This window comes from Bidens hawaiensis, unplaced genomic scaffold (assembly GCF_021521415.1).
Source record: "Bidens hawaiensis isolate Kalapana, Puna unplaced genomic scaffold, B.hawaiensis_p1.1 tig00021511_1, whole genome shotgun sequence".
NCBI lineage: Eukaryota > Viridiplantae > Streptophyta > Magnoliopsida > Asterales > Asteraceae > Bidens > Bidens hawaiensis.
This window is the reverse complement of record NW_027493345.1, coordinates 166038-180673: the sequence shown is the minus strand read 5'-3', so window position 1 is coordinate 180673 and position 14636 is coordinate 166038. Positions and strand designations below refer to the sequence as shown.

The 14636-nt window shown below is 31.0% G+C and overlaps 2 protein-coding genes across 2 annotated transcripts; both read left to right on the top strand.

The window, feature by feature from the left end:
- Positions 1 to 8508: 8508 nt before the first annotated feature.
- Positions 8509 to 11489, top strand: LOC143563739 (uncharacterized). The gene is made up of 4 exons (XM_077051217.1): positions 8509 to 8680; positions 8817 to 9186; positions 9389 to 10218; positions 10327 to 11489. The coding sequence occupies exons 1-4, from the start codon at positions 8509 to 8511 to the stop codon at positions 11487 to 11489; spliced, it is 2535 nt and encodes an 844-aa protein (XP_076907332.1).
- A 477-nt stretch (positions 11490 to 11966) lies between these two features.
- LOC143563738 (uncharacterized) lies at positions 11967 to 13328 on the top strand. The gene is made up of 2 exons (XM_077051216.1): positions 11967 to 12465; positions 12574 to 13328. The coding sequence occupies exons 1-2, from the start codon at positions 11967 to 11969 to the stop codon at positions 13326 to 13328; spliced, it is 1254 nt and encodes a 417-aa protein (XP_076907331.1).
- Positions 13329 to 14636: the final 1308 nt, after the last annotated feature.

Here is a 14636-nt window from a genome sequence, read left to right as displayed (position 1 = left end):
TGCAGCAGCATGTTCAGACCGCCGGTATGTTATAGTTGTTGCTTTCTCATTTGATTCGGTCTTCGTTAATTATTTATATAACCACTAAATTGATTTCATTATGTATTTTGGCATTAATCAACCCCGTTTTCTCACCGGATTCCACTTCTCCGGTGTTGCAGCACCCGCCACCGCCACCGCACCAGCCACCGCCACCGCCGGTATGCTATAGTTTTTGCTTTCTGATTTGATTCGTTGTTCTTTAACTATTAATATAAACCTTAAATCGATTTGATTATGTATTTAGGCATTAATCGATTCCACTTCTCCGGTGTTGCAGCAGCATGTTCGGACCGCCGGTATGTTATAGTTGCTTTCTCATTTGATTTGGTGTTCGTTAATTATTTATATAAACACTAAATCGACTTCATTATGTACTTAGGCATTAATTGATTAATAAGCGTCATCTTCGGTGTTCGTATGTTATTTATATAATTAAGTTAGATCAAGTTATATTACTCTGTCATCAACTCGATTACATTCGCTGTTTGTTAAATTTATTTTATATAAACACTAAACTGATTTCATTATGTTTTTAGGCATTAATCGATTCCACTTCTCCGGTGTTGCAGCAGCATGTTCGGACCGCCGGTATGTTATAGTTGCTTTCTCATTTGATTTGGTGTTCGTTAATTATTTATACAAACACGAAATCGATTTCATTATGTACTTAGGCATTAATTGATTAATAAGCGTCATCTTCGGTGTTCGTTAGTTATTTATATAATTAAGTTAGATCAAGTTATTTTATATATTACTCTGTTGCAGCACCCGCCACCGCCACCGCAACAGCCACCGCCACCGCCACCGCCAGTATGCTATAGTTTTTGCTTTCTGATTTGATTCGTTGTTCTTTAACTATTAATATAAACCCTAAATCGATTTGATTATGTATTTAGGCATTAATCGATTCCACTTCTCCGGTGTTGCAGCAGCATGTTCGGACCGCCGGTATGTTATAGTTGTTGCTTTCTCATTTGATTCGGTCTTCGTTAATTATTTATATAAACACTAAATTGATTTCATTATGTATTTAGGCATTAATCGATTCCACTTCTCCGGTGTTGCAGCAGCATGTTCGGACCGCCGGTATGTTATAGTTGCTTTCTCATTTGATTTGGTGTTCGTTAATTATTTATATAAACACTAAATCGACTTCATTATCTACTTAGGCATTAATTGATTAATAAGCGTCATCTTCGGTGTTCGTTAGTTATTTATATAATTAAGTTAGATCAAGTTATATTACTCTGTCATCAACTTGAATACATTCGTTGTTCGTTAAATTTATTTTATATATACAATTTGTTAACTTGATTGATTTATGATCAATCAAATTACTATGTTAAGTCTGGACTTTTAAAAAGAGAATCTTTTTTTGTAACATGAGATACGAAAAATTTATAAAAAAAAATAGACATTCAAATAAATTATAATACACATTTTTTTCGTAAAGACATTAAATTTATATTAATCATGACGAAAATTGAATACTTATGCAGCTTAAAATTCGGACTAATATAAGCTCATTCAATAATTCTTTAATTAGGTAAATTTATATTAAATATATAATTTTTTAGGTTGATTGATTTATGCTCAATCCATTATCTATGTTAACTTTTGACTTATATAAATATATATTTACCCCAATTTATAATTGCTTTAATTAAGGTCAAAATTTACTAACGTAAATCATGGGCACTGATTAATTTATAACTTTTAAATTTAATGTATTTTTGTTAACATAAAAGGAATAACTAAATAAAATCATGTGACAGAATAATTTTGATACCTTACGTAAGCCTATATGAAAACGTTTAACTAACTAATTTCAACTTTAAATAACATATATATTTAAACTGTTTGGCATATATATGAAAATATTCTGTTTGACTATGCTTTGTATTTAACACATTTCTAATACTTTTAATCACGGAAAATAATAACTAACGAAAATCAAGGCCCCAGATTGGTTATTAACTTTTATATTTCTTCTTTTTTTGTTAACATAAAAATAATATGTTTGTCATATATATCAAATTATTCTGTTTGCATTTGCTATATATTCTTTAATAACAATCCACCCTCATCACCATCGAAGTCGATCTAACTGCCATGGTAATTCAATTGTTCTCTCCCTTTAATTTATATAGTTTGTTATATCTTATTACTTACGAAATACAACACCTTTTTTTAACAATGTCTCTAATACACAGAAACATGGAGCCAAAAAATTTGATCAAACTTAGGGAACTTGATGCTACCAAGACAAACTATACAATCAAAGTTCGAGTTGTTAGACTATGGAGAAAACCAAACAACAAGAACCCTAACGAAATTTGGTCGATTGAAATGATTATAATGGATGAGGAGGTAAATATTTACCAATTTTTTTTTTCTTTTTATAATATTCAGCACTCTCAACTACATAAATTTTCAGGAACAAAGATGCAGGCAAGCATGTTCAAAACTTACTTTCCTAAGTTTGAAGAACATATCCAAGAGAATGAGTGCTACTTCATTTTTAGGCCCACACTGGCCGACAATGACGCAAAAATCAAGCATGTGGACAATGGCCAGAAAATTTCTTTCCGTTGGCAAACAGACCTAAAAAAATGCACCACCTTCAAAGGCTCCAAGTATGGTTTTGAATTCACCAATTTTTGTTCCATTTTAAAAGACCCTCTATCTCAGTACACTAGACTCGGTTAGATACCGTATTATTTTATTTATTATTTACTCTTAATTGTTTAACACACATTAAAACTCTTAACGCTCTAACTTTATTTCACACTAGATATTATTGGATATGTTTACAAATGCTATGAGGTGGAGAAGAAACCGGTAAGAGGTGGCAAAAAGCAATCAAGATGGAGATCAAATTAGAAGATCTGGAGTAAGCAACTCAAATTTTACTTTTTTTTTATTCATTTGCACTTAACTATATTTATGTTATCCATATCAACAATCTTACAGAGGTAGACACATCATATTAACCTTGTGAGAGGAATATTGTCAGCAAATGTTGAACTACATGCAAAATAAGCAACAGGCTCATGTTTTCCTAATTCTTCAATTCGGAAATCTGCATATATACGGACGTAAGTAAAAAATCATGTCATTATTTCATTGTACTTTAAATAACTAACGAATTTATGTTATTACAGATAACAAGACTGTTTCTAATGTTTATGATGCGACGCGGTTGTTTATAAATTCACCAATTGATGAAATCCTAGAATTTAAGAAAAGGTACATTGTTATTATATATGTTTAAAATAATTACCATTTATATTTACCTTTACTTTCTAAAGGTAATACTATTATTGTAATGCTATAATTTAAAAATATAATCTGTACAGCCCATTCTTCCATACCAAATTTGTGATCGTACAATTGTAATAGTATTATTTAAAAATTGATTCTGTTTTGATAAAAGCTATTATCAAAACACGGTAACACATGAAAATAGACCATCCACAAGTCTTGGTTTTTTTTATTAAAAGTTACCTACTCATTATAACAAATAATGTTTCATCACACCAGTTTCCTGTCTAACATTGGTGAAGAAACATCCTCTCATCGGTCCGTTGGTACCTCTATGGTCTCGTCACTGGAAGACGAATTTCTTAATGATATTGATTTCATCAACATTCGTGAAATTAACGAAATCAAAGAGGTATGTCATTGTTTTTTAAATTTTTTGTTTTTAGATTCATTGAAACATCATTATTAAAATTCTCTTATTTCTGGATAGGTTAAATCCCTTATTGTTGTTGGTAAGATCAAAACTCTATGCATTGAGAAATCATGGAATTATCGTAGTTGTGATTTATGTAAAAATGGAGTTGAAACCACAACCGTCAGAATTGATAAGGGAGAGAATCCAGCCGATTTTGAAGTGGCGAAGCAGTACAAATGTCTCAATGACAATTGCACTCAGACTATTGTATCATCTCCTATGATTAGGTTCTCAAATCTTTTAACTTTTTTTTTACAATATTAACCATGCTTTATCTTTTTAATTTATTTTAATCATATTTTTAAGATACAAGATCCCCATACGAGTCCAGGATTGCACAGGGACTGTGACTCTTACAATGTTTGAGCGGGAGGCTAACAAGCTTATAGGACGAGTTGCTAAAGACGTGCTGGACGAACAGGAACAAGTAAACTTTTTGTCTTTTTTGAATCGTTTTATAATAACATTACTATAATAGTGAAATTCTATAACTTTTTATATTTGAAATTAAAACATTTGATGCTTTTCACAGTCGGCTGAATTTTTAACTCTTCCTGCTGCCTTCAACGTTTTATTAGAAAGAAAATTCGCCTTTAGGATCGAGATCAAGAACTATAATCTTGATAACAATGCTGAGTATTTTTCCATTACAAAACTGGCTGAAGATCTGAACATTATTTCAAAGCTCGAAAAGAATTTCTATAATAATCAGGTAATTTGTTAATTTCTTCATTTATATATAATAAACCGGTCAAAACTGTACATGTAAAGCATGTGAGTTTACATACAAAATGAAGGTTGAAGATTCTGATTCGGTGAACCCAAGTAACTCAGAGTTGCCATTACAGACGGATGTTTCTTTGAAGGTTATCTACTATTTTTACTTATGTTTTCGCTATCTACTTAAATCAGACTAACTATATTGAACTTATAATTCCTTACTTTTTTTATTATATAGGATTCTATTTCATGTACCGCTGACAATGGGACCCCGATTTCCAATAGCAATGAAAGTATGGGCACGGCTGCCAGTGTTGATTTGAAGCGTAATCTTGAAGATGTATACGACGTTGACGAGTCATCCGCTCTGTCATCAACTAAACAACAGAAGATTCACACAAAGGATTTGCGTGATGCAAATTGGAATGAGACGCTGTTGATTCCTAAAACCGAGAAGTAGTAGTCGGTTCCTATTTAATTTAAAAAACTTTCCTTTTTATTGTCTTTTTTTGCATGATTTGCTGAGACTATGTTTCTTTATATTTTCTGTTTTGATTGTGTTGGGGATTTTTCTTTTTGTTTGACTACATGGAGATTCCTTTTTTTGATAAAATTTTATGATTGGTTATTGCTAGTTTTTTATGTGGTACATATGTTTTGCAAAACTTCAAATTAATATTATAGACAAATAATATTTCACTTCCTTAAAGTATAATTACTACAAAAAATATTTCAATTACTATTAATTAATTTTTTCATTAAAATACAATTCTACATTAGTAGGTATATGTATGACTTTAAAGTACCTACATGCAAAATTAAGATAAAATACGAAAAACTTTAACAAAATTTATATTTCTACAAAAAACTACCTACATGGATATTACTTTTTCATTGAAGTCATCAAATTTATATTTATGATGACAAAAATTCTATTTTTATGCTCAATCAAATTACTCTGTTAAGTCTGGACTTTTAAAAAGAGAATTTTTTTTATAACATGAGACACGAAAAACTTAAAAAAAATAGACATTCAAAAACAATATAATACAAAATTTTTTTTGTATAGACATTAAATTTAAATTTATGATGATGAAAATTCAATACTCCTGCAGCTAAAGATTCGGACTAATATACGCCGATTCAATAATTCTTTAATTAGGTAAATTTATTTTAAATATATACTTTTTTAGGTTGACTGGTTTATGCTCAATCCATTATCTATGTTAACTTTTGACTTATATAAATATATATTTACCCCAATTTATAATTGTTTTAATTAAGGACAAAATTTACTAACGTAAATCATGGGCATAGATTGATTTTTAACTTTTAAATTTAATCTATTTTTGTTAACATAAAAGAATATGTTTGTCATATCAAATAATTTTGTTACCTAACGTAAGCCTATATGGAAAAGTTTACCTAACTAATTTCAACTTTAAATAGCATATATATGTAAACTGTTTGCCCTTGCTTTATATTCTTTAATAAACAAAGTGTTCCACAAAGCTTTTCTCTACACAGAGTGTTCCACAAAGCTCTTCTCTACCTGGTGTGATATTTTATCATAGTACTACACCAAAGTTCGTCATTCAAGTAACTAATTCATTACTCTTTTATTTTTATTTAGTAAAATGTTATATTTCATAATAAATACTTTATACATTAAATAAGTTAGGCATTCATGTTGGTTGTTCTACCGTTGGTATTGCCACCGCAACTGCTCCTCTTGATTCCGGTTGTAATCTTGGTTGCTCTTATTTTCTTGGCTTTTACACCAATCAAGGGCACACCATAGACCATTATAACACTACGTTATGCTTCAAAAACAACTATATTCAGTTGTCGTATATATGCATATAATTATTTGTTAGGCATTTAGAGTTGTGATAACTTTTCATCGTTGTAAGTGGTTAATGATGTGAGTCTATTCGGACGAATAATCCTATAAATATATGCAATTTCACATAACAAATTTAATATGTTACAAGACAAATTAGAATTTTATTATATTTTTTCTAATTGATACATGTTAATAATAATATTCTATTTCTTTTCTTTGATCATATATATGATATCTAAAAATAAAAGTTATAAAACAAACACGCATTCCTACATATCTCGTGTGCGTAGTGTTTTTGCACAAATAACACTCTAGACCTAAATTAGAAGAGGAAATATTTAAGTCCTCATGTCACTAAAATACCCATATGTTACCTATATAAAAAAAGGCTTTTTTATTGATTTTATGCTTCCGTATGATTGCATGCATATGCTATAACAAAACAAAGATTAATTAACAATAATAAGAATTAAATAAATACCTTTTTTAGTGGCATTTATTAACCAATACCATCTAAACTGTTAAAAATATAGTACTAATAAATCCTTTTTCGATTTTATAACTTTTAAGGTTTTGTATTCTAATTAAGCTCAATCGTGTAATACAAACGGTGGAATCCCATCACCTCTAAATATAAAGTCTTTGACTGCATACTGTTGACTTTAATTATATTTGCACCTTATAGATATACAAGGACATGGCTAAAAGGAAAACCCCTCAAATTTCATCTTCCTCTAAAGCGTCACACACCGGCGATTATTCAAATGGTAAGATTTCCATTTTGTATTATATAACCCTTACAACAACTTTTTATCTTTTTTTTTCTTTTCTTTTGTAGGGGACATGCAAAGAATTACTTTATCTGACATTTCTAATGGTAAATAAATTTATTTGTTACTTATGTTAAACTTAACTCATCATCTAATAATATCTTTATTTTATTTTTTTTATTTTTTACATCTTATGTAAACAACGTTCGTTATGCAAATGCTTCAGAGGACGTAAAATTCAGGAAAGTAGATCTACATATCAATAAATCCAATATTGTTCAAGTAAATAATTCCTTGCTCCCACTGCTATAAGTTTCAATCCGTCTAAACTGGGAATGTGTTTAGTTTTTAGCATCGATTTTTTTCAAGTCATTTATACACGTTTTACCTTTAAAAGAATATACAATCTGTCCTTAACTACAATAGATTTAAAACACAAATACAAGTTTAATTTTTAATATATATATATATATATATATATAACATAATTATTATAGTTTCGTATTAGATATAAAACTTTTGTACTTTGTAATATCTACAAACTATTTTCCTTGTCTTTACGTCATTAGCATGAATTTCAAGTTTTCAACTGTAAATGCTCAGTGAAATTGTATATGTAATTTTAAAACACGAAGTCATATTACAAAAACATTTTAATTTATCGATATTATAAAATCAATAGATAACATTAAATAGTTGTTTTTTACTTTGTAAATCTATTTTTTATACTTCTATTTGCACTCTATTATACAAGGAAATGTCTAAAAGCAACACCCCTGAAAGTGCATCATCCTCTAAAGCGCTTGTCAACGGTCATGCTTCAAATTGTAAGTTTTCAATTTGTATTATATTACGTTCATTTTTGTAATTCAGAAAATTTAAATTTGTCCGTGTAGAACAACATTTCTACAATTATTTTCTTTATGTAGGGGACATGCAAAGAACCGCTATATCTTCAGCCGACGTTTGTAAGTTAAATGCTTCAGAGGCCAGGAAATCAAGAAAGCTACTTCTAGATAGCAGGAGATCTAATATTGCTCCTAACACCCAAAAGTCTAATAAACCTTTTTCGTCATCAATAAATCTACATCAATTACACAGGGCAAAGAAAATGTGACACCAAATACAATGATTACAAATCAAAGCAGTTTGCAAACTTTTCATGAAAATACAAAGAATCCAACTTCATTAGGTGATATCAATAGTGGTAAGATACCCGTTTACTGGTTATTTTTCATAATTTAAACATAAACGATAATATCAATTATTATCAACTTGCTCATGTTACCATATTTTAAATCTTAATTTTTTCCCCAGGGGCATCTACTTCCAAAAACAACAGGTCTACCTCATTATGTGATACTCGTCGAGTTTATATTTCTTCACCTATCATGGCATCCAGCAATTGTGCATCTACTTCTTTAACAAAGTTATCATCAGGAAAGTGTAAACTAATAAGTAACTCGCGGATTACAAATCCTATACCTTTGCTTGACTTGACGTCAGATGAAGAAGTTGATGTCGAAGTTTTGGTTAAAGACCCATTCAAAGGAATCTCAACAGGTACTTATAATACAACAATTCCAATTAATAATGCACATACATTTTTTAACCACCAATTAATTTAACAGATTACTTGGATCATGGTGATCAGAATCTTATATGTGAATTATGCCATGCAAAATTGTGGAAAAATGAGGGTGGAATAGGAAAAAAAAAGAAGGAAAAACAACTTATTTCCTATGTTGTGGTTACGGTAAGGTCGAGCTACCTGAATTTAAAGATGCTCCGCCAGCTTACAAAGATCTATTTAGCAATGTTGGTCCTAAAAGCAAGTTTTTCTTAAAGAACATTAGACGCTACAATTCTATGTTCGCGTTCACATCAATGGACGGAAAGGTTGATTCCTCCATTAATAGAGGTAACGCTCCATTCGTGTTTAGGATTAGCGGTCAGAATTATCATTCTATTGGAAGTCTTTTGCCAGAGAATGGATCAAAACCAAAGTTTTCGCAACTATACATATATGACACGAAAAATGAAGTCTCAAATAGACAATGCTTATTTAGGTATGTATTAACTCAATTAATTCACTATTTTTACACATTTGACCTTATGTCATTTTTTTAAATAATGAAAAACGAATATTCTTATTCCTACCAGTCAATCAAAAAAACAATCTACAAGAGGTTCCAACTTGCTAGATCTTGAGATAATAAAGGATCTACAGCGTATGTTAGATTCTCATAATGAGCTGGTGAAATCTTATAGGATGGCAAGAGATCGTTTTCAAGAAAATCCTCATGCTAACCTTAAGTTGCGTCTTATTGAAAGAAGACAACAAGATGGAAGAACATACAACTTGCCGAGTTCTTCTGAAGTTGATGCGCTGATTGTTGGTGATATTGGTAATATTGAGCCTCGAGACATTATTGTTGAAACTAAAACGGGAAGTCTAAAGCATATAAGTGAATTGCATCCTTCATACGTTCCTCTTCAATATCCACTTTTCTATATTTACGGTGATGATTGTTACAGGGTTGACATCCCTCATAGAGATTTTAGAAGCTTACAAAAAAGTAAACGGCCAAACTGCACCATGAGAGAATTTTTTGCGTACAGAATTCAAGATAGGCCAAATATTTTCTCATTGCCTCTGAATGGAAGAAGACTTTTTCAACAACAGTTAGTTGATATATACACAATGATTGAAACCGAAAGACTCAACTACATACGTAAAAAACAAAAGGTTCTTAGATGTGAGTCATATGAGAATATTCATAACTTAAAAAACACCAAAAACCAAGACATGTCCCGCGTTGGTCAACGTGTGATATTACCTTCATCTTTTACCGGAGGTTCTCGGTACATGATGCAAAACTACCTAGATGCCATGGCTATTTGTAGGTGGTATGGATATCCAGATTTTTTCATAACTATAACATGCAATCCTAAATGGCCTGAAGTTAAAAGATTCCTGAATAGTACCACCATTAATCCTGAAGACAGGCCTGACATCATGTGTAGATTATTTAAAGTTAAGCTTGATGCAATAATCAAAGACTTAAAAAAAGACGAAGTTCTGGGAAAGGTTCAAGCAGGTGATTTACTTTATTATTTACTTAATATAATAGTATTTGTTAAACATAGTCTTCTTTTTAGCAACTTTCAATTTATATCGAACACTAATAATATTCATTTTTATGTAGTTGTTTATACCGTAGAGTTTCAAAAGCGTGGGTTGCCTCATGCCCATATATGTTTATTCATGCATGCTGATCACAAGCTTCCTACCGTTGATCATATTGACCCGTTTATTTCGGCCGAGATTCCAGACAAGAAGGAAGATCATGAATTATATTCCCTTGTGAGTGAATTCATGATGCATGGTCCTTGTGGTTATGATAACATGAACTGTTCATGCATGATTAATAGAAGGTGTTCTAAAAAGTTCCCTAAAAAGTTTACACCTCACAATTCTATTGATTCAAATGGCTATCCTATATACAGAAGAAGAGATTCTGGATGCACAGTTAAAAAGTCTGCTGTGGACTTAGACAACAGAAGTGTCGTGCCATATAATAAAACGCTTCTGAAAAGATATCAAGCACATATTAACGTTGAGTGGTGTAATCAGGCTGCATCCATAAAGTATTTATTCAAATACATTAACAAAGGTCCTGACAGGGCTACAGTTGCTGTTGTAGACGCTGACAATCAAGATGATCAAGATAAAGCAAGAGATGAAATTAGAGAATATTATGATTGTCGATACCTTTCTGCGTGTGAAGCAGCATGGAGGATATTTGCATTTGAAGTACATTACAACTCGCCTTCAGTAATTAGGCTTCCTTTCCATCTCCCTGGTCAACAACAGGTTACGTACGGGCCCGATGATGATATTGATGATGTCCTTAACAAACCATTAGTTTCTTCATCAATGTTTTCAGCTTGGATGTTGTGTAACCAAATTAATGACGAAGCACGAAACCTTACTTATGTTGAATTTCCTACTAAGTTTGTTTGGAAACTTGAACAACGAAAGTGGGAACGACGAAAGCAGGGTTTTTCAATTGGAAGAATTCATCAAGTTTCTCCGTCTCTCGGTGAGGCGTATTTCTTAAGAATTCTTCTAAACAAAGTCAAAGGACCAAAATCTTTTGATGATATTCGAACGGTAGATGGCCAGACATATCCTACATTTAGAGATGCTTGCTATGCATGTGGACTACTCGATGATGACATGGAATATATCGAAGCAATTAAAGAGGCGAGTGCATCCGGTTCTGGTTATTATCTTCGTGCTTTATTTGTATCAATGTTATTGTCTAGCTCTCTTTCTAGACCTGATTTTGTGTGGGAAAAAACATGAGAATATCTATCAGATGGCATTATTTACACACAACAAAGAATATTGAATATTCCAGGTACTCCAATTCGTTATTCAGTACTAAAATATATGAACCATATTATACTTTCAAATGAAGATTAATTATAAATTTTCAATTTTTACCATCCTTAATGAATTTGGCTTTTCGTTTTTATGTTTTGTTCATATACGTACTTCATATAATATTGTTTATATTTTATTAATACAATTTTGCAGATTTATCACTTCCAGAAACTCAAATTAAGAACTTAACTTTGTGTGAGATTGAGAAGTACCTACTTCGAAATAACTCAAGCCTACGTAGATTTCAAACTATGCCGTATCCTGATCACGATTCTATAGCTTCTTCAAACAATCGTTTAATTGTTGACGAACTCTCTTATGACACAATCACTTTACAAAATGAGTCTCACAGCCTTATAAGTTCATCATGAACAACGAAAAGTGTTTGACGAAATCATGAACGCAGTTGAAGCTAACAAAGGAGGTGTATTTTTTCTTTACGGCTATGGTGGAACAGGAAAGGCATTTTTGTGGAAGACATTATCTGTGGCAATACGATCTAAAGGTCAAATTGTATTGAATGTTGCTTCAAGTGGTATTGCATCATTGCTGTTGTCAGGAGGTAGAACAGCACACTCCAGATTTCATATTCCTATAAATCTTAACGAGGACTCAACTTGCAGCATAAAACCAGGAAGTGATGATGCGCATTTACTAAAGGAAACAAAATTGATTATATGGGATGAAGCCCCAATGATACATAAACATGCATTTGAAGCTCTTGATAGAACAATGACGGACGTATTAACTCCTAATACTTCTATCAATTCGGGAATCCCATTTGGAGGTAAAGTTATTGTTTTTGGTGGTGATTTTAGGCAAGTTCTTCCTGTTATTACAAACGGAAGCAGACAACAGATTGTGAATGCATCTTTATGTTCTTCCTATATTTGGGGTAAATGCAAACTTCTTAGGTTAACAAAAAACATGCGGTTAACCATCGGAGCTCAAGCATCTGATATTGAGTAGACAAACCAGTTTGCTAAATGGCTGTTGGATATAGGCGAGGGAAATGTCGGTGGTTCAAATGATGGTGAAGCAACAATAGACATACCTCATGATCTTTTGATCAATGACTCGTATGATCCGATTCAAAGTTTAATTGATTTTGTTTATCCTTCAATTCTACAAAATATCAAAAATATTGAATTCTTTCGTGAAAGAGCAATACTTGCACCTACCAATGAAGATGTCCAAGACATTAATGATCGATTGATCTCACTTTTTCCCAGAGATGAAACGGAGTACCTTAGCTCAGATAGTATCTGTCCAACAGAAGACTTCGTTGATCCGTTGCAAGCAAATTTATACTCGCCCGACGTGTTAAACGGTCTTAAAATTTCCGGATTGCCAATCCATAGATTGGTCTTAAAGGTGGGTGTTCCTGTTATGTTACTCCGAAACATTGACCATCAAATTGGTTTGTGTAACGGTACTAGGCTGCGAGTCATATATCTTAAAAAACATGTCGTAGTAGCTGAAATAATATCTGGAGGTAATATTGGTACTCGCACATATATTCACAGAGTAAATATGATACCTACAGATAACAAGATTCCTTTCAAGTTTCAGAGAAGACAATTTCCAATTTCAGTATGTTTTGCAATGACGATTAACAAAAGCCAAGGACAGTCACTATCAAAAGTTGGTTTGTATTTAAAGCATCCGGTTTTCAGCCATGGACAGTTGTATGTGGCACTATCAAGAGTGAAGAGTAGAGACGGAGTCAAATTATTAATATTCGACGCAGATGGCTAACTTACAAATAAGACATCTAATGTTGTTTACAAAAAGATATTTCGAGATTTGTAATTTATGTTTCACTTTGTCAAATTTGATTGTAACTTACTTTCTTCCTTAGTTTCAACAATTTATCAGTTTTTGTGTCTTTTTTCACTTTACATGAATAAATCTATCATTTATGTTACCATTTATATTGTGTCCAACCATATAATATTTAAGATTAATGTGTTAGTAAATTAAACATATGCTTCTACCTTTAATATTTAATACCACATTGTTTCATCAAATATTTCAAATGTTTTTAGAATTATAAAATAAAATTTCTTAAACCCGTGTTCTACACGGGCAACTAACCTAGTATATATATATAGTATGAGGTGGGTTATAGTGAAAACTCCTCTTAAAGAGAAAACTTAAAAACTCTTAAAAACTTCTTAAAAACAATTTTTAACTTTTTTTAAAATTTTTTTTAAGTTTCTTTTTTTTCCATTATTCTTATATGTTGTTATTGGTTCTAAAAAAAAAAACTTGTCGGTAACCTCGTCGGTATAGTGCGCATGTGTAATAGTGTGCATTGCATATATATTCAAAAGTGTTTGTATTGCATAGAATACAACACTATTGCACATATTTGATACACACCATTGTATATATGCAATATAAGACTAATACACACATCGAATACACATTAGTACGTATGTGTAATACAACATTAACGCACATGTGTACCACATCGACTTTTATTTTATTATTATTATTTTTCCATATAATACAATACTACTACACGTATACAATACACAAATATTGAATATATGCAATAAAACACTATTAAACTCAAAAATACATAGTAATACACATGTGTAATACAACGGTATCGCACAGTAATACGTATGTGCATTACAGCGGTTTTTTTATTATTTTTTTTATTTTTTGAGTGAAATATAAGAAAATATAAGAATAATGGCTAAAACAGAATTTTGAAAATATTTTTTTATTTTTAATTAAAAATAATTCTTTAGGAGTTTTTAGTAGTTTTTAAGTTTTCTCTCTAAAGGTGAGTTTTCTCTTGATCATCTCCCTATATATGGGGTGGGTTATAGTGAAAACTCCTCTTAAAGAGAAAACTTAAAAACTCCTAAAAACTTCTAAAAAACTATTTTTAACTTTTTTTTAAATTTTTTTTTGAAATTTCTTTTTTTCCCATTATTCTTATATGTTGTTATTGGTTAAAAAAAAAAAGAAACTTGTCGGTAAACTCATCGGTATAGTGCGCATGTGTAATAGTGTGCATTGCATATATGCAAAAGTGTTTGTATTGCATAA